This window comes from Heterobasidion irregulare (assembly GCF_000320585.1).
Source record: "Heterobasidion irregulare TC 32-1 unplaced genomic scaffold scaffold_14, whole genome shotgun sequence".
NCBI classification, from domain to species: Eukaryota; Fungi; Basidiomycota; class Agaricomycetes; order Russulales; family Bondarzewiaceae; genus Heterobasidion; species Heterobasidion irregulare.
Window position 1 is genome coordinate 1,117,005 of NW_009258210.1, and position 21,750 is coordinate 1,138,754.

Genomic DNA, 21,750 nt, shown 5'->3' on the forward strand with positions numbered 1-21,750 from the left:
TAGTAATAATGATTGTGTGCTGCACAAGACAGTATTAGCCACTATACTAATAGACAAGGTCTATAAGGCTGCATATAGCATATCCCTAAGTCGAACCCACATGTTGTGTCCTATAATGACCAGTAGCAGGCATTGGCTAATAATGATAACTTTAATGATCTTGTGTGCAAAGACAAGGTACCTAGGTCTTCATAGCCTCTTGTGGCAGCTGCCAAGCTGCCAACAAAGTGGCTGGGGGCATCAATGCACATTTTTCTCTTTCTATATCCCTTATAAAAGCAGCTGGAAAGTCAGCAAAAGAGCTACAAGATAATGGTATAGGCATATATGAAAAAGAGTAATATGCTGAAATAGTATCGAATGTGCCACATCTTTACCTTCTCACTGATAGAGCAGTAGTACTTACTATTTCCTACTGATAATTAAAGACTTCTTAGTATAGAATTAGTGCTAATATTATGAAATTAGAAACCAATCCAATGCTCACAATGTGTTGCTCCTAATTAGGAAATTAAACACTTTTAGATACTATTAACACTTTTAGATACTTTTAGACACTATTAGATATAATCCAGAGTTAATACAAGGGAGTGTTTTTCCAGATGACCATAGTATCTAACACTTGTTGCAGCATCCAACAATCTGATATCACAGTGTCCAACAGTCTAATGTCACAGTGTCTGACAATTGTCACAGTATCCAACAGTCTAGCATCATAGTATCTGACACTTTTCATAGTATCTGATAGTGATTTTTAGATTTAACATCTTAATAATCCATATTTTTCCAAGACTAGAGGTGCTATTATGGTGAATTTATCTCTGTGTCAGCCCTTGTATTGCCTTGATGATTTGCAATTTCTAGTACTATTTTTATCTGTCACTTTTCCTATTTTCTTTATGCTGGTTCTTGCTATACTCACAAGTAGTAGTTTTTTATATATAGAAAACTCTTGATAGCAAGGTAGCCTTTGTAGAGGGCCATCTTGATTGAGGTTAGTTAGAGATAAAAAGGCTATCTGGCATATATAATTGGTGCCAGGTAGTGTCTAGAGAACTGTGAAAACACTGAAGTAATCACTAATTTGGGTAGTAATATTTGTGATTTTTTATGTGTAACAAAAATCCTATAATATAAGAGTTAAAGATTATCTATAGTTTTATCCTAGGATTTACTGTAGGACAAACTTAACAAAATATATGAGCTTAAACATAAAGGTATGCTACAGTTTATTCTAGAATAAAACACTGGATAAACTTTAAGTTTTTGTTTCAGTGATTTCCATGGATAAATCCAAACAAAAGCTTTATTTATATCCATAGGTTTATCCATGGTTTATTTTAGGAGGGACCATATGGTGCACACAGTGTGAGGAACAAAAGAAACAAGGTTTTTTGGATTAGCAAACTATTTATTATTGCTAGAGTTTTATCTAAGATGGATGCTATTAGAATTGTGGTATGTGTTGAACCATGGCAGTGTCTTCTGTGGCCTTCTAAGCAAAGCCCACAGGTCATCTATTATAAAGCACTTGAAGTCCTTGACTCTCTCTTTCCAGTCTCAATCCTAGTTAGGTAGTTCACTATTTGTCAACATATTAGGCATCTTACCAAGATTGTGGGCCTGGTACTGATTAATTTTATCTTGAATAAACATGTGCACAAGGAATACATCTTTTTTCTTTGCTAATTATGTAAGAGTATTATAGAGGAGATTAGATATCTCTAAAGATTATAGTACTAGGTATTAGTAAAAATAGAATGTTGTATAAGAGAAACACTAATGAGTAATTGTTTTTCCTAATTTGTCACAACCCATGGCAACAAGCATGTCCTTGAGATAGGTATAAGTGTCTTTAATCCTAGTAAGTGAGGCTTTGTCTCCAAGACACCTGAGGTTGGCCTAATAGACACTTAGTGCCTTTACATAGGCATGGACTTGTATGATGGTTAGTTCTTTGCTAGACTTAAGAGCTAAACATAGAGAGTGTTAATGATTTTACCATCTTAGTTAGATAGGCAATGGCTCACCAGCCTAAAGATCCTCTATTTTTGTCTACTTGTACTCTAGTTTTCTCAAGAACATTGCATGGGTCTTTCTCTATTGGTTGTAGGTTATTGCTATGATTTCCTTGATACACTTATATATGGCATGGATGAGGATATCATAGTCAGAGATAAACACATCACTGCCAAAAAGCTCAAGGATAAGGTTTAGCATTCCAGGCTCAATTTAAAACCCTTTTAACTTAGAGAGCTAAGAGATAATTAGTAGAAAAACAGAAAAAAAAAAAAAGGCACTTACGATTATCAAGTTGAAACTTCATAATGCTCTATAAGTTACATTTACACTGAGTAAGGCAGTTGTCAATTGTCTTGTTCAAGTCCCACTTGTGGGCCCTTGAGTCAATAACAAATCTATTCTAGGCATTATAACTAGCAGTGTTGTTGTTCTTGTAGGTCTTGATGAGCACTTTGGAATAGAAGTAAGGCTAGTAAATTTGAGTGAAATTGATGAGTTTCTTGATAGTGTCAGCCATTTATTTAGGAGGAGGGTCATAGAGGGCAGCCTCAGAAAGTAGGGAGATGCTAAGCTTAGTGTGTGCATGCTAAATATTAGAACCATGTCCTAACATGTATTTTGCATGGGATCAGAGGGAATGGTTATGTGGTACACTCACAAGTGGGACTTATGCTAAAAGGTGATTTGATGTTTATTAACATGCTTATGGTATATGATTCATTTACAAGCTTCAGCTTGAACACTTAATTATATTGATCATGATCAAGACTTGATGCTTACTGATACAAACAAACATTTGATATAATTGCTATATTAGAATATATTGCAGATTATGGATGACATATCTCAATGATTTAACTTACTTAGCATTTAGAAACACAGACCAGATCTGAGTCCAGCCCTAGATAGCTTGTACATATAAATACCCAAGATGAGCTTCTAAAAAGCTCAGCTCATTCACTTTATATATCTCAATCTCTGCACTACACCTAGTGTCTGGCTATCTTCCTAGCTTATATATTGTGAACTTTGTCAGATCCAAAGTATCTTACTTAGTCTGACAAATCACTGGACTTGTATTAAAGCCTCACTTGCTTTTATTACACTACTACTTATCATGGACTTACCACCTATCAAGTCCTTTCTTATAATCCATTGGAAGTCATCTATTGGATCAGAAAAGATAGACCCATTAACAATAATTGCCATAGTGTCATCAAGAAACATCTACTGTACCTCTTTGAAGATAAGATCAACTATGATGAGTTCCTCCTTGCCCAAGCACAATGAAGAGCAATACTATTGATCTGCTAGACCATTACTGTTCAGATAGCCTAGAGACCCTCCCTATATAATTGCAGAATATATGATAAACCTAGTAGTTTAACACTAGACTAGCTAGTTTCAGAGATCATAAGTATTGGTAAGGGTGAGGAGAGTACTAGTAAGTATGATAGAAGGCATGATTAGTAAGATAAGAAGTGCTAAGCATACCAAGCTGTATTTAAGTCAATGTTGGCTATTTGCCTTATAAATGAGCAGCACCATCTTGGTTAGTAGACTACAGCATAGTAGGTTATTATGTGATATGCAAGCAATACCCTTGCTGATTTAAATTTAGCACCATATTCTAGAGGGCATCCTACTATCCAAAATAGTATGATGACAAGTAAAGTCAAATTAGCTGATAGACTTGATATTTGCTTGTACACCTTACTATCTTAGATAGTGTTGATGTAATTATGATTGCTCTGTATGTAAAAACACATAATAAAACACACTAGTCTTATATAGGTCCAATGCTATGATATTGAGCCTGTAGTATATGTCAGAGAGAACTATATTTAGCTGCAAGAACTTTTGGTAGTATCTAGGGTATTCTCCAGGTTAATGCTCTAGTGCTTGTAAAGCTATGAAAATAGGGGCTTAGGCATTTAGAGAGATAGTGTGCTCATTAGTGTATTTAATGCCAAGTCAAACTGAAGTCTTTATATAAGATGAATAATTATGCCCTTATCTTGCAATCTTGGATAGCAAATTGTGTGCCAGGTTAAATAAAGTCTTTAAATATACTAGACAGTCCCATATTTACCTTACTATCTTAGATAATGGGTTGTATGCCAGGCTATTTGCAAATTCTTAGAAGTAACTTAATAATTGTGCTCTGCCTTATTATCTTAGATAGTGGGCTGTGTGTTAGATTACTTCTACTTCTTAGATAAACCTTGTCATTATAGGAGGTGGGGTTCTATACCTAACTCCACATCATTAGCTATTAAAAAGTTAACATAAAGTATTATAGCAAATTTGTATACAATAATCCTCAAAGTGCCCATGGTTTAGAACAGCAGGTTTCCATATATAGCATTGTACTATCTTTATATATAATGATACCTAGTGCATCTGCTATTCAAGACCATAGTGATATGCTAATAAGCATGGGTCTACTCTAGGCACCAACACCCCACTTTTGAAAGCATTTCGGTATTCTTTGACTGTTCAATGAACTTAGATCTGACCAATTCTAATTTATTTGGAGCTCTCAGCCATTTATTAGGTGCCAACTTTGCATTGAGACCTTTGTACAGACATTTGGAGTGGTTTACAGATATTTTATAGACCTATCAGTACTCCTAGCATTTAGGGCTGCTTACAGACTGTCATAACTGATAGCTAATTGGTTTGGTACATCTCACATCTTTGGCACACTTAATTGGCATTGGTGTCCAAATTGGAGGCAGCCAAACACTTTATTGACTCAGAACAGATCTATCTTTCTATCTTTTATTGACCTTTTCTTCCTTATTTTTGAAGCTCTCAAGTTTCTAACTAGTTTACCCATATGGTATGTGGTTCTTATCTCTAGATCCATATGCACTTACCTTGGCAATCTCTCCACTTATTTAGACTTTAGAGCTATTGCTTTTTATCTTATATTGTTTACACTATCACTCCTTTATCATTTTTACCTTTAATAGCTCTTGGCATGCATTTTTTATTACTCTATATCTCTTTTTATCTCCCTATCTTATACCTGTTTGGACCTACTATAAAAGGGCACCTATAGCCTTTACAATAGACTAGCTTTGGCTCCCTCTTGTTCAGATTTTATTTGTGTGCTTGAGTTTATAAGGCTTTGAGCCTTTACCTTCTAATCCTTGTTCATGTTTTGATCCTTTATTTGTGTTGTTGCATTCAAGTTCCAATAATATAGCAGAATATTATGAGGCTCTTGTGCTGACTCTTGTGTGGTGATGGTAAGCACATAAACTATATATAAACTGACCAAGCTGCTGCCAAATGTTCTTTGGTATTCAGTGTCATTTAGGTTAAAGCCAATTGTCTTTGACCTAAGCTAATGTCTCTAGTACTTGTCCAGGGTTATTTGGCTCCTATTTCTTAGCTCTCTAATACCTTCCTTGAACCCTAGAGTAGGTATATGCTCATTAGTGTGCTCAAAAGCCATATATCCCTTCTTTTTCCCTATGTTATCCTTATCCTCTATCTGTATGGCACTCAACTCTATTATACTTAGACTGGCCATAAGATCTGTTATTGGAAAGAGGGACCTTAGAAGGCCAATTTCAATGCTCTTTCCTTGTTTGAGGTATCACATGTATATCAATAGCTATGTGTTTTGACAGGGATATCTCTAGAACTTGTGGGTTGATGTCTCCTTGTTAAAAGTGCTAGCAGTAGTGGTAAGGGCATCCTAAAATACAATAGAGACTGAATTTGGAAGTATAGGGATGCTGAAAGCACCTGAGGCATTACTAGCATGTCTGAGTACTCCCCCTTAATGAGTTCATCCTTATGGTCAGAGTTTCAAGGGCTAGATGGACATGAATCAACTATCAATGGTACAAATAATGGCATATGTGTAGATAATATTGTTGATGGCACTAGAGACATTGTATATAGCACAAATAATGACAAGGTGTCTAGATACAGCATGGGTGGGACATTTAGAACATTGTGTAGCCTGGGCTACCCCTCAACTTGAATAGTCATGTCTGTAGTATTAGTATGTCCTCTCTATGAAAATGATGTTTTGCTTGATGTTAATATGTCATTTGCCTAGCCAGTAGACACAATAGCTTTTTTTAGCAGTATCATATCCAAAAAGTGAGCCTTATTCCCCGTAGGGCTTAGTTTCTTCCACCTATTCATTTTGATCCAAACCTTATAACTCTACTTATAGAGGTTATAAAGGTCTGTCTTGTATATTGTGGCCTTAAGAGGAGTCATTCCCTTGAGTGCATGGGTTCTGGTTCTGTTTCAGATCTAAACACAATGGCTAATTGCCTCCATCCATAGATACTTTAGAAAACCCATATCCAAGAGCATTGCAACAGTATGGCTAACAAGCATGCCATTCATGTGTTTGGTATGTCTGGTCTACTGTGGTGAGTCATAAATAGTCAACTTGTGATAAGTTCCACTACTTGTGAGATGGCCATTGAATTTCTTTGAGGTGTACTCACCACCATGGTCCAATCAGAGAATACTAATGCATGTACCATGGTATACTTCCATCCACTTCTTATGAGTATAGTATAAGGTAAGTATTTCAGCTTTTGTCTTCTAAAACTTCATGGCTACCTCTATAGTTGCTTCATCTAGGTACAATGAGAAATGCAGTGCACCATCAATTAATACCATCTATGTAAGGCCCCATATGTCAGTGTGACACCATCTGCCATAGTTTGCAGTATATAGAGCTGAACTTTCCTACAAAAACAGTACATAGTGGATTTTTACATGTATGCATGCCTTACATTGCTTGTTTTCATTGTCATCACCATTGGCTACAGATACTAGTGTGATTCTGTGGACAAGTCTCTTATAAATGAGTTTCTTGTATTGTCAAGTGCCAACATGACCCAATCACTGGTGTAACTAAGCTAGTGTAAGTGTGACTGCTTTGCTTGTGACTGCTTTGCTTGTGGCTGCATTGGCCATAAAAGAACCCTGTATAAGCTTGTAAAAGTGTAGAGCCCATAGTTGAGGGGCACACAGCCAATCTTGTTTATGTATAAAACTAATAACAGAGTGAATACTATGCCAGGAGCATAGAGCACATCTCATAGGATAATAAGGGATATTTCACCCTTGTTGTTGAGGATCTCTATCCTTAGGTTCCTATATCTGATTGTCATGAAGGTTCCACTATCTACTATAGTAATGGGCTTATGAGTGATACTAACAAAATACTCTATTTCTTTCTTGTAGGATAATATGTGATAGCTAGCCCTGGTGTTGATACAAGTTGTCATTAGGTCTTGAGATTCCCCACAATAAGCAGCAAGTATGGAAGAGTTGAGGATGGCCATGAATCCAACAGGTCTAGTTGTGCTAGTAAAATTGGTGGCAGTACCTCCTTTTTTACCTTTCAGTCCACTTTTTTCTCCTCCTTGATCTTTGCCCTAATTAGGATTAAAACTACCACTACTAGGCTATCAATACTCAGCCTTGTGATGGCCCTTTCTGCCACAATTATAGCACTTCCCCTTGATTTTCTATAACAAGGCTAATAAGGCCTCTGTATTTGGATGTAAGTAAAGGGCCAAAAAAGTGAGTTTGGTAATAGTATATTTTCTCAAAGATGAGACCTGCTTGTTCCTCAACTGATTATTCTCCTATTCATCAAGGATGAGAAAGATGAGTTAGTTAGGCTACATATCCTACCCCAAGGATATACATGGTGTCAGTGATACTTGAGATAAAAGACCAATACAAAGGAGGAAGTAAAGTGGCAAGGATTGGTAGGTATTTGGAATTTAGGAGACTGACTCCTATTCCTGCTAACTCTTCTTTCAATTTCTAGATGTGCTTCCAGATCCCCATTATCCCCATATCTCATCTTGGTCAGTTCATAATGCTTGTCAATCTTAATTATATTAGGCTTATCCTCAAACTCCTTACACATATACTTCTAGGCTTTAGCAACCAAGATAAATCTTTGTAATTGGATCTCAAGTAAGAGGGTGTCACTGATTGTGCTATAAATATGTTGCTAAACTATATATTCATCTCATTCCTAGTTTGTGAGAATGTTAGGTGTATTCTCAAGTTTGAGGGTATTCAATATGGAAATTGGTGTGTCTTCTGAAAATAGGGATAGAACAGTCAGCCTTAAGCTGGATCCATTGAAATAAGGTACCAGTCCTTATACACCAATAATGATACAAAGACAGGTTTTGTATATAACCCAGTTTGTGCCATTATTGGTTAGCTTTGGAATATTATAGAAATTTTAGCTAGACAATATTAACAAATTAGTAGGGCCCATAACTTGTCAGAGTTTATAAGGCTGACTACTAAAAGCATGAGCAAATGGGTAACTTAGTATATGTGGACAACAAATGATATATATGGCAAGTACCTAATAAAAGTGCAAGTATAAAAGTGACTATGGTAAGTCAGTAACAGGTCTACTAAAGTAGAAATAGTATAGTAGCCTATTTCAGTATATGTGGATAATGACTGAGGTGCTCAATAATGATAAAAATATAGTAATAATAGTGTGTTCAGAGTATAAATAGAAACTGTATGGTACCAAGGCAATAATTTTATAAGATAATATATTTAAGTAAGTCTATAAAAGGAAATTGGTAACATATAATATAATAGTCTATCTAAAGTTGAAAATATACCAATGTGTCTTTGTGCATTTTTGTCACTATAGCAAATCTCAATAAAACAGAAGAGTATCTATAAGCTATCTTATCACTATGTCTACAGCATTATTGACCAACACAATTATATGGGTCTTTGATGTTGAATAAAATAGAAATAGTAATGTGCAAATAGTTATTGAGATATAGACTGATAGTTCTGGGTACTGAGAACAATATAAAATATCAAATAAGCTTTTACTATAGAAAGCATATGTTTTTGCTATAATCAATACTAATACCATTGGAATCTATAGATTGTAGGCATATATTCAAGATATAACACAAAAAAATATAGTGAAAAGGTGAGGTTTAATTGGCTTGAACTATTGGTATATATGCCTAATTTGACTACTATGTCATCAGTGACAACCTAGTAACTCATTACACATTGTATAATCTCAACACTCCTCCTTAATGTGTTATAACTTATTATACTCCTTCTAATGTCCAAGACTCCTTCTAAAGGCCTAATAATATCATTTTCTCCTTAGAACGAATCATGTGTTAGTAGGAAATCATGTGTTAGTAGGATTAGGTAGTGGACAGAGACTGAGTACGGCATAAAGATGGATATGAGCAGGCTTGGAAAGAGCTTTTGTAAATATATTGGCCATATTGTGTGTAGTAAGCATATAACAGAATAAGAGGTCACCAAGCTTAACATAGTCATAAACAAAATGATATTTAATGTTGATGTGTTTGCCATGATTGTAGAATGCTTGATTTTAAATAAGCATAATGGCCATTGGTTATTGTAAGAGATGAGGGTAAGTACTATTTGCTAGAGGGATTCAGTTGAAAATACAAGTTGTAACATCAGCATGAATATATTATGTATATGTAACATTTAGACTCTTTCAAAAACAATCCCATTCTAAATCAAAAATATTATGATACAATTTACAAAGATATATTAAGATCTATGACATAAGTTTCCATTGATCAGAAGATACTCCAAGTGGTCAATGGTATTAACATAGGAGCACCAATTGCCTCATAAGCTCCTTTTGCTAGCATATTGAAGTTATCTTTAACCCATTAGTAAGCTTTCTCCATTGTAATAACAAGGGCAGCTTGCAAGATAGGTCAGACAGCCTTGGAAATAGCAAATAATACCTGCTTACTATCATATACTTCAGGTAAACTAAATGCATTATTTGGTATGGTTCTAGAAGGAAGCAACTTATTTTTTTGTATGCAAATCTTGTGTGAGTTCCACGATATACAAAAGTTATCCAATTCTTTCTGAAAAATTAGAGGCCAAATCTAATTAAAAAGATTTTCAAAACCCAAGTAAAACTATAAGGATACTCAATAGCATCTAATGAAATACACTTACTTATGGAGTTTATTAGTATAATTAAATATTTCATTATCTTATCCTTGAATAATTACCTTGTAGAGGTTAGTCCAAGATATCTTTGCAGCCAATGCTACCATAACTTAATTGGTATATTCTGTATGCTTAATAGTGCTAAAAATAGAGATAAGGCATTAGAATCAGCATTAGAAGCATAAGTCTCTCTAAAGGTTTATGTAGATCAAGAGTTAGCATAATCATAGAAGTAAAGCTTGTCTTCAAACATACCTTAATGCTGTTTGGAATGAGTATATGTCTCCTATCTCACTACTCTTATTAGCAATGATAGTGAGAAAAATACCTACACAATAGATTGAGCATCAGCATTTAATAATAATGGTTATATATGTCTAGCACTTACAACCAAGACTCTCATCCATATCAAGAAAGTTATGGCCTATAATAATGAACATTTGGAAGAACTGTGATCTAGGGAAGAGTTGTAGTATACTGATCCTTGAAAGCATAGATTCTAAGACCAACACTACCTATGTTCAATGCAAGTACTCCTAATCTAGGGGTCCAGTGTACTCCAAATAGCCTTGCACAATATGGCTTCTACCAGGAAAACAATGCTAAGAATTGAAAGATTATTTGTATACATAACTTGCTACATAATATAACTATTTATCTAGTTAGCACATGCCACTAGTAAGAAAAGCCTATGGCTTACCAAGGAAGTAGAGTGCTATCAATCACAAGTGGCATTATCATTGGTCCTCAACAAACCATAGTGTCCTTGGCCATCTTATCTAAGACAAGCTATATACTAGCCTTTGAAGATAAAGTCTTTTATGATCTTGGAATATTAAATGTCAATTGAATTTCTTTGGTAGATTTTCCTTAATCTATGATAAGATAAAGGCATTCAAGAGACAGGCCAAAATATATATTTAGTTTTTAAGCCATGCTCTTTTTTGAGTTGTTACAATTATTGTTTATGCTTCAGTCCTTCTACCACATAATAATGAAGAGCCTATTGCAAAACATTTTCCTTTGGCCCTGGTAATCAAGCAAGATAATAAGTATCTTATAGGTTCTAATTAAGCTAAAATAGTATATAATACTTATAAGTGCCATTATTTATCCTATTTTTATATTTCAGATTTGGGGCTTGCAAAAACTTGCCTTTGAGTAGGGGATTTCTAGGCATGATTTGATATAAAAAGATAACAGCTAATATATGGTTAAAGTATGGTAGTGGTCAATAATATTATGAACTGCTCATTTAATAACCCTAAGAGTAGGAGGTTCTTTTCCAGGTCACACAATGAAAAAGAGTAGAACAATGGCCTTGACTATACATATGTATAGGAGGAGATAATATTTAGAGTGCATAGTAGGGGAGTCTGCAGAGGTGTAGTAGAAAGACTACACTGAACAAAGTAGATAGTAGGAAGACTGTCTAATAACCAAGTACTGTGGTAGGAAGACCATAGTAAATAAAGAAAATAGACTAAAGATCCTCAGCCTATTCTATGGGCCTTTTATACTACTTTGGGAAAATGTGAGAATGCTGCCTATATCCTCTAGGCATTCTCAAAGTCACTGCTCTTTCCTAGTAACTACTCTTATGCTTTTCCTATTGTCTCCTTTTAACCTAGGAGTATAATGGCTTGGATTACCTTGTGAAAGTAATAATAGTAAGCCCACCTTAGATCACCTCATGTATTACCTTTTGTGATACTTGACTAGTGACAATGATATCCACTAGGAGTTAATAACCAAGGGATTATACCTTAGAATATGATGTCTGTGCCATAGTAGGCACCACCTAGTATTTGTAATAATCATTGCTGGCTTAGACTTGACCATAGAGGTCCTAGCAGACTGTGATTATAACAATACCCCCTTTCTATGTCCTAGTGCCTAATAAGACATCCATGTGAGAGTTTGTCACCATTCTATATATAATTGCTTTCTTGAGCAAGATAATAGAGCAGATGCAGCTTCTGCTATGACTTTGTTTTCTAGAAGGAAGACTGACTTATGCTGTTTAATCCTCTAGAGGTTTTCTATCTCCATTATTAATAGAATGCTATTTCTTCACCCACTTGTTTTGTTATGGATTGAGCTTGGTTTCTTAAGCCAAGCATTACCAAGTCAACTAGACTGTACTAGTTTAGCTCTAAAAAAAGGCATATTATGTGAGTAGTGTATTGGATGAGTAGTGTATTGGATGAGTAGTGTATTGGATGAGTAGTATATTGGATGAGTAGAAACTTATCAATATAGATTTATATTGTGTCATCATCATCACCATCTTTCTTTTCTGAAGGACAAACCTTAGTATTTCTAGAATAGCTTCTTGTATCCTTGTGATTGCTATGCTAAGGGGGTCCCTAGATAAGTAGGTTAATCACTTTACCAAGGCTTAGGCCTACTTCTCATAGTGAAGATTTTCCATAATTGGTTTTAGGACTAGCAGGGTTCCTTTAACAATCCTAAGTGGGATTGCTTCCATATAGTAAGCTCAACTCTAATAAGGTTAAAATATGCATTCAGAGTTTGTTTGTCACAAACATGGGCCTATAGTAGGAAATACCATGTATAGTATTGGATTTGAGGCAAGGATATGAAGAAGAATAGACTTGAATGTTGGTACTCTTATTAAACTGTATTACTCCTATATGTTGAGCTCATCTCTAACTAAGATTAGGTTAGAGCAAAGAGGGAGTCTGGCCTCTTGCTTATTGACTGATACTAATTTCAGGTATGTGATAAGACTTTGTGACCATATATGATTGATTATTTGGAGTCACATAAGATAAATCCAAAATTGCAGTTTAAACATTGTATGGGACATTTTATAGTTTATTGTCTTTGCAAATGTCCTAGCGGTTTTCTTTTATCATGTGGAATAAATAAAATTATATAGCCTTGTCTTGTCTTACAAGGATGGTAATATTGGGATAGTTTTTGTTATTCAGGTGCTGTCCTTAGTTTAAGGGAAAGGTCATTGCAGACCTTCTTCATTGTTAATATAGAGGAGCTATAAAGGAAAACTTTTCTATATATTAGAATATCTATTGGTAATGTGCATAGGGCCTTAGACTAGGTTTTACCTTAATAGGTCTCTACTAAGGTATGATAGAAATGGTTTATCAAACTGGATAACTTAGACCTAAGTTAAGGTTGACTTAGTTTAATACCATGAGCTTAGGTAATTTCTATCATCTGACTTGTTTCTCTGAGTCATGATAGATTTTGTCCTTTGGGGATAAGAGTAGTTTATTGTTGTTTTAGACTTGATTAATGTATTATTGTCAACAATAATGTTAATCAATGATCCCTGTATGTAGAAGGCCAGTATTTTAAGGTCATTTTAGACATAGATAGTTTACCATCATCTCAAATATGCCTTGAAACTTTGGAAAAGACAAGGCAATGACTAGTTTAATGTTATCTTAGATGTTAACTAATAGAATAGACTAAACTTGAGGGTGGCTATTCTAATATTATAATGTCACAATGTGCAGTTAGGATGAGTCTCATAATTTAGTCTTCTACAACTAGATTCTTGACTTGAGGTATGTGTCCTAGTTGCCTCTTGACTAGGTCTTGAAGTGGAATTTCTTGTCTTTGACTTCAAGATTAGACTAGGTACACTACAAAAAGATGCTAGCTCCTTCAAGTCTCCAGACACCTTGTCTGGAATTAAACTAGATTAACCCCATATTCTTTTACTAAAAGGTGGAGAAATATGGAAACACCTAGCCACTGATAGGTAGGGTTCCACAATGTAAAAGTTTGGATTCTATGTTTTACCAGGATACAACCATAATCTATAGGTCATCAGTAGTTTAATTGCCATTTTAGACATTGGTAGTTTTACATTATTGCAGACCCTAGTAGTTTAATATTATTACAGACTAGAACTAGTTTATAGTCATTACGGACCAAAGCTGGTTTATAGTTATTATAGACCAAGCTTTTGGTAGTTTTATATTATTCCAGATGTAATCTCTTTTCCATTTTATTAGAGTGGCTATTAATCTCTGATAGGGTGTAGCTCCTCCATTGATCTGTGCATTAGCATTTTTAGGGCCGCCTAATATGGAAATGACCCTGTAAAACTAGGAGTCCAAAGTGGGATACCCAAATACCTGTTACATCTTGACAGTAAGGATTTACTTTACTAATGTTATGCATATACCATAAATATAACCTTGTTCTAGACTTTTGAACCAGTCAATTTTGCCTCATCCTTTTATACCAAAAAAAAAGGAGGGTAGCTTGTCAATACCAAGTATATTGACCCTTAGGGCTCCCTAATGTGGAAAACACCCTATAAAACTGGGGATCCAAATGAGATGCCTATACATCTGTTAGAATAACCCCTTGATAGTGAGGGTATAAAGCTACTCTATTATATATATGCCATCACATAACAAGACCTGCTATTATGCATCACAAATGCATAGTGCCAGTTGGTTGGGTACTTTCCCTGTCTTCTTGTCTTTTTACAGTTTTAAGATATACAGGTTCAATAGTTTAGATGTCATTCTAGATAGAGGTAGTTTAATATCACTTTTGGACAAGTCATACAGTTTAACATTGATATGCTAGAAGTGGCTCTAAGTGCCAAGCATAACACCAAAACAACCTCCAATACAAGGGGTACTAGAGCTAGTATCTGATATACAAGGAATTGTTGGTTAGGACTTGAGAAAGTAAGGGCATACTGAAGAGTAATGAGGAGGGTGAGATTAAAGCGCCTGAATGGTTTTGGGACTATACTGAACACTGACCGAACATTTGGTCAGTTGAGTCGGATTGAGGAGTCGATCGGTGATGAGAAGGTAGCATTATAACCGATAACTACATGCTTCAAGAGCCACACAGGACTCTGACAATATATGAGGGGGGACAAGGGGTATGAGTAAAGAGATGAGTACAAATGTGAACAAGGCTGAATGACAAGAATGACAAGTTTTTAGGAGTTGACAAAGATAATTTCAATGGTTGAGATAAGTGCAAATGAGCTCTGAACTGTGGGGTGTGAAATCTGGTTTATTCCAGAGTTGTATGTAGGTTTTTATAGTAAACAGAGCCCCTCAGTAAAATATCGAACAAGAAATGAGAGTAGATGTTGAATGAGTGCCAAGCCATAGTGAACAGAAAAAATAAGAAGGTAGGTGAGATGTCCATATAGGCTCCGAAGGTAATAAAGTAGAAGTTAATCAACAAATGGTAAAATCCCAAACATTTGGGATCTGTTGTCTGAGCGTAAGTAGCCTGAACAGGTGTTGGAGAACCAATGAAAATAAAGAAGAAGTAATGTATGACCAGGGTAGCCAAGTAATAGTACAAGATCATGTTTGACTGCCCATGTAGAAGTTAGGAAGATAAGCAATAAGGACTTACTGACTCACAGAGCATATCAGCTGACATATAGTACTGGCTCTAATCCTGTAAACACCTATTATAACACTCCTGTGTGGTCATGGTAAGTATGTGAAGTATGGGTGAACTGACCCAAGTGCTGCCAAATGTCCTTTGGTGGCTTGTGGTTGGTTAGGTGGGGACCAACTGTGTTTGGTGCAAGTCAGCATCTTTAGTATTCATCTAGTGCTATTTGGTATCTCCTCAAAGCTTTCCAAATACCTCCCTCAGACCCTAGCATGGGTGCATGCTCATTAACATCATGAGAGACAATGACAATGATAATTAACTAGTTTAAGGTCATTACAGACCAAGGGATGGTGTTTTGTATGTGAAACCATTGACTGGGATATAGGATGTCTTTTCCTTCCTAATATCCAATAATGGGTAAGGATTTTCTTAACTTCCTTACCCCCTTTCTTTGTCTCATACTCTGCCCTCTAGTTTGTAGGTGCCATCAATACTTATTAGCTTGATAGTCACCTCATCCTTCATTGGGTCTATAATAAGGGTCTGTATTATTACAGTTTCCTACATTGTTCAGAGTGTCCTAAGCATCTAATTCATTCTGAGTCTAGTAGCAATTTTGTTGAGTCTTTGCATCAATGTACTAAGTTTATCGATTATGTTGAGGATTTGACTCCTTGTCTATGCAAAGTCAAAGAATAGGAGTAGTCACTCCATTTTATTGTCATAGAGCTTGGCTAATTGGTATTTCATAGTAAAGGGGCATCTAGGTTTCTCAATTTCAATGACCCTTATTTCTTCAATAGACAGATAGTTCCTCATCAATATTCTAAAGAACATGAATAGTGTTTTGAACATTGCAGTTGTTATTTATAAGGCTCCTACTTCTAGGAATATTTATGTGTTTATCTGGAAAACTTTAGGTGCTGGTGTAATAAGGTTGGATATGTTGACTCCATAATATTAGGGTCTGGATCTCTACTAGAAAGGGCTAGGTAATGACACAAAAGAGGTTGACATGCTAAGGGGTGATGGGACTGAGTTCCTCTGAGAATAAGAATGCTGGTAAGAGTTCTTGGTTAATATAGAGGGTAAACTTGTCTAGGTGGATGAGGAGGGAGCAGGGTTATTCTTTTCCTCATTCTTCTTATATGGCAATATTAGGCAGTGTGTCCAAAGCAAGCTGTTTGATCTGCTGGCTTGCATTAGCCAGTTATTTGGGAACATCATTATGCTTACTCCCTGGTTGCCCTGCCAAGAAATTAGCAAGTCATTGCAGGACTATGATAGTCACCATTTGTATTACTATGGAGATGGTGTTTTATTAGAGAAGAGCATCTGTGTGCTGCTCTAGTTCTCTAGAGTAAGAATGTATACTATTGGCAGAGGCTTCCATGGCCACAGAAGCCTCTCCACTAACTGGTACTGTGTCTGGTAAAGTTCCTGGTAGAACTAGAAGTGCACTATTCATTCCAAGGCCTAATTGTTGACCTTCATCTCCCAGTTGTAATCTCATATAGGTTGTGTTTCTAGCATTCTCTATGATTCCAGTAAGATGTGGAACTCAAGTTATAGATCCACTAGGATCCCCAAGGTTTCTGTTGTTAACATCCTCATCCTGTGGTGGACTTTCAGTGCTCCTCTATACTAATTAGTCAATACTTCTTTTTTCTTTCTATTTCTCATCCTCAATGTTCTTGTTTAGGGTTGAGGAGAGGAAAATGGAGGGTGACTCAGCAATGGGATGCTTGGGAGCATTTGAGGATCCTAGGTCATCAAGTTATCAAGTATTAGGTTTGGCAATGGCCAAAACAATATTAGGGGAAGAATTCTAGAAAAGAGATGAGGAGGTTGAGTTATCATAAAGGAGCATGTTTGGATGAGGGAGGATTAAAAAAGTAGTAGAGGTTAGACTCTTATGATAAGAAGGCATTTGGGTCCTTCTTTATATGTTTATAACTTGACTCTCATAAAATGGGTTTGTTAGAGTAAGTATGATGGAAATCTTGTAGTGGTTCTCTTGTTGACCTTTCTAGAAGGGTATAAGGTTCTAGGTGTTGTCAGCCTCTAGGTAGCCTTCCTATTTTACAAGGTATTTGATTCCCCATCCTCAATGTTTTAAGTCTAAAATAGCCTCTATCTTGTAATATTTCTTATTATTTAAGACTTCTGGTAGAGGTTTGATGAAGTTGATTCTATAAGCCTCTATTTCCCTGTATTTGGTTAGCATGGTCACATGGAATATAGAATGGATTTTCCAATGGGCAGGGATTTGTAGCTTGTATGCTAGAGATCTGACCTTGGCTAGGATTTTGAAAAAACCATATCACCTCAGCTCTAGCTTGAACTTAGGGTGCATTGTCCAAATATAAGTACCTTCTATCCAAACTTGGGTTTCTTCTTTCCACTAAGGGAGTTTCTGGTTGGAATCCTAGTCTCTGGCATATTATGCAGCTATTTGTAGGCTAGCTGTAGCTTCTTCTTGCGCTTCTATGATCACCCATATTTATTTTGCTATTGTAGATACCTTGGTCTCTAATGCCACATCAGCTAAATAAGAAGGGTTGAAACCATAAAGGACTTTGAACAAAGATTTCCCTATAATAGAGTGTTTCTGTGTATAATAGAAGAATTCTGCAAATAAAAGAAGGTCTACCCAATTATCTTAATTATACTTGCAAAATGTTTGAAAGAACTATTTGATCTCTTGGTTTACTTACTCTGTTTCCCCATTTATTTAGAATGATATGCTGTGCTGAGAATGGTAGTGATGCCAAATTTCTTCCACAATTCCTGTATGAATTTGGCAGTGAATTGGGGGCCATGATCTAAGATTATTCTAGTTAGTAGACCATGATGTTTGAATACATCTAGAAAACCGCCCCCTTGTATTAGCTCTAGATTATATCTAATAGTGTCTAAAAGTATCTAAAAGTATTAATAGCGTCTAAAAGTGTCTAATTTCCTAATTAGGAGCAACACATTGTGAGCATTGGATTGGATTCTAATTTTATAATATTAGCACTAATTCCATACTAAGAAGTCTTTTATTATTAGTAGGAAATAGTAAATACTACTGCTCTATCAGTGAAAAGGTAAAAATGTGGCACATTCTATACTATTTCCGCATATTACTCTTCTTCATATATGCTTGCACCATTATCTTGTAGCTCTTTTGCTGACTTTCTAGCTGCTTTTACAAGGGACATAGAAAGAGAGAAATATGCATTGATGCCCCAGCCACTTTGTTGGCAGCTTAGCAGCTGCCACAAGAGACTATGAAGACCTCAGTACCTTGGCCTTGCACACAAGATCATTGAAGTTATCATTGTTAGCCAATGCCTGTTACTAGTCATTACAAGACACAATATGCAGGTTAGGCTTAGGGATGTGCTATATGCAGCCTTGCAGACCTTGTCTATTAGTACAGTGGTTAATACTGTCTTATGCAGCACATAATCATCACTACTATTGATATTACAATTCTCAGTGCCATTCACACTGTCTATTGCCTTGTTACACAGAAGATGCTCAAACTTGGTGTTTTTTTCTAGCTATTGGGCTGTGGAAAAGACAGTCATGTTGGTATGAGTCATATTGGTATGTAGTGCCAGAATAATATATTTGCCTGCTATGTAGGAAATATGTGCACCAAGCATATCAAGATCACCTCCAACAATCTTGTGCTTATTTATATATAGGCATGCCATACATATACTCTTGTCCCCACCCTCTACCTCACTAGTGGCCATTTGGAAAACCACTCTCTCTTATTGGATCTTAATTATTAATAATCATTAATAATACTAATTTGAGCTAATTATGGCTAATTATTCATAATCATGTTTTTGATCAAATTTGCAAATTAAGGTAGCATTGTCTATACTAGTAGAGTCTCATTGAATATTATACTCAATTATAGTTTTACACATTCTCAATCTAAATTGTGTAAGTGCCACAATTTGTTTTTACCCTATATAAAGTGTATTATTTATTTTCCATTGGTTTATTATCTTCTTAGCTGGTGTTTAAACTAAATCCTAAAAGACCTGACTTTTTGGGTATTTATTGACCAATTTATTTATTCGATAGAGGAAAGATAAATGTTGAATAAAATCAGAGATGTTAAGGTTGTCTATATAATGTCTACTTATTTAGATTACTAAGTTTATATATTAGACCTTATGGCTTAGTGGCTTAGAGTATCTGTTCTAGGTGCTTGTATACATGAGGTTGTTGGTTCAATTCTGGCAAAAGACAAGTTTGTTAAGGTATATTCTGTGTTTAGGTATTGAACTAGTGCTCTAATATACATGACTCTATAAGAAGGCTATGAGAGCTGTGATGCTTGATTTATTATTATTATTCCGAAATTTCAAGTTATAATCAATCCTAATAATTCTTAATTTAGGAGAATTATGTCTAATTAGAACAGGTTTAGAAGGGGGTAAGCTAAAAATGTCTAATTCTAATCTTCCATAATTTAGTATAGTAAGGCATCAATTATAGCTAATTAGAGCTTAATACAAGGGAGTGGTTTTCCAGATGATTCTCCTCCTCCTTTTCCCTCTCTTCCTCCTTCTGCCAAGGAGGCTTTTGGTTTATCTGTTCCTTAGGCTCCATTCATATATGGCCCTTTAGTTGTGCTCTCTCTTCCATGATCAAGCCTTAGATACACCTTTACCTACTTATATCAGTACTTGTCAATGGCCTACAAAACAGCCCATAGATCATTGCCAACTGCTAGTCAGTGCTTATGACTTTGGTAGATGGTGTATATGAGCTACACAATAGCAACAACATCATCTGGAAAACCACCCCTTTGTATTAAGCTCTAATTAGTTCTATTTATGCATAATCAAGAACGATTAGGATTAGACATTTTTAGCTTACCCCCCTCTAAACCTGTTCTAATTAGACATAATTTTCCTAAATTAGGAATTATTAGGATTGATTATAACTTGAGATTTCGGAAAAATCATAATAAATCAAGCATCACAGTTCTCATAGCCTTCTTATAGAGTCATGTCTCTTAGAGCACTAGTTCAATACCTAAACACAGAATATACCTTATAACAAACTTGCCTTCTGCCAGAGTTGAACCAACAACTTCATGTATGTAAGCACCCGGGACAGATGCTCTAAGCCACCAAGCCACAAGGTCTAATATATAAACTTGGTAATCTAAATAAGTAGACATAATATAGGCAACTTCAACACCATAATATAGGCAACTTCAACACCTCAAATTTTATTCAACATTTATTCTTCTTCTATCTTATAAATAAATAGGCCAATAAATACCTAAAAAGTCAGGTCTTTCAGGATTTAGTTTAAACACCAGCTAAGAAGATAATAAACTAATAGAAAATCGATAATACACTTTATATAGGATAAAAATAAATTATGGCACTTATACAACTAGGACTGAGAATGTGTAAAACTATGATTGAGTGTAATATTCAATGGGACTCTACTAGTATAGACAATGCTACCTGAATTTGCAAATTTGATTAAAAACATGATTATGAATAATCAAGATCCAATAAGAGAGAGCGGTTTTCCAAATAGCCACTAGTGAGGTAGAAGTGAGGTAGAGGGTGGGGACAAGAGTATATGTATGGCATGCCTATATATAAATAAGCACAAGATTGTTGGAGGTGATCTTAATATGCTTAATGCATATATTTCCTATATAGCAGGCAAATATATCATTCTGGCACCACATACCAACATGACCGTCTTTTCCACAGCCTAATAGCTAGAGGAAAACACCAAGTTTGAGCATCCTTTGTATAACAAGGCCATGGACAGTGTGAATAGCACTGAGAGTTGTAATATCAATAGTAGTGATGATTATGTGCTGCACAAGACAGTATTAACCACTGCACTAATAGACAAGGTCTGCAAGGCTGCATATAGCACATCTCTAAGCCCAACCTGCATATTGTGTCTGTTAGGACTGCGTCCTAACACGTGTTCAGCACGTGACTCATTGGTATCTTTGGGTGACAAAGGCTGATTACATATACATGCCAATGCATGAACGCTTACCTTGCTGACTCATTCACAAGCTTCGGCTTGAACGTTTACGTATGCCCGTTATGACGTCACTTAACTGTGTTCCTGAAATTGCTTATTGATGCGGACAGACAATCGTCATTGTTACTATACTTGGATAAAAGCACAGAGCTGCGGATTACATACGCCGATCGTTGATCGTACTTAGTGTTTAGAAGCATGGACCATATGTCCGGCTTGCCCTAAATAGCCGTACGTATAAATAGCCGAGCTGAGCTTCTCAGAAGCCTCAGCTCGTTCACTTCGTATACAATC

At 35.6% G+C, this 21,750-nt stretch overlaps 3 protein-coding genes across 3 annotated transcripts; 1 reads left to right on the plus strand and 2 right to left on the minus strand.

The window, feature by feature from the left end:
* Window positions 1-10,135: 10,135 nt before the first annotated feature.
* Window positions 10,136-10,529, minus strand: HETIRDRAFT_332201 (uncharacterized protein; the record flags this gene model as incomplete). The annotated part of the gene is made up of 3 exons (XM_009555186.1): window positions 10,136-10,226; window positions 10,291-10,363; window positions 10,424-10,529. 3 exons carry the CDS (start codon window positions 10,527-10,529, stop codon window positions 10,136-10,138), a joined length of 270 nt encoding a protein of 89 aa, XP_009553481.1.
* Window positions 10,530-15,534: 5,005 nt separating this feature from the next.
* HETIRDRAFT_332497 (uncharacterized protein) lies at window positions 15,535-15,705 on the plus strand (the record flags this gene model as incomplete). Its single annotated transcript, XM_009555187.1, has 1 exon — window positions 15,535-15,705. A coding segment is annotated over one exon (171 nt), but the record flags the coding sequence as incomplete, so codon positions are not given.
* A 1,834-nt stretch (window positions 15,706-17,539) lies between these two features.
* On the minus strand, window positions 17,540-17,740 carry HETIRDRAFT_17370 (uncharacterized protein; the record flags this gene model as incomplete). The annotated part of the gene is made up of 1 exon (XM_009554739.1): window positions 17,540-17,740. A coding segment is annotated over one exon (201 nt), but the record flags the coding sequence as incomplete, so codon positions are not given.
* Between the last annotated feature and the right edge of the window lie 4,010 nt (window positions 17,741-21,750).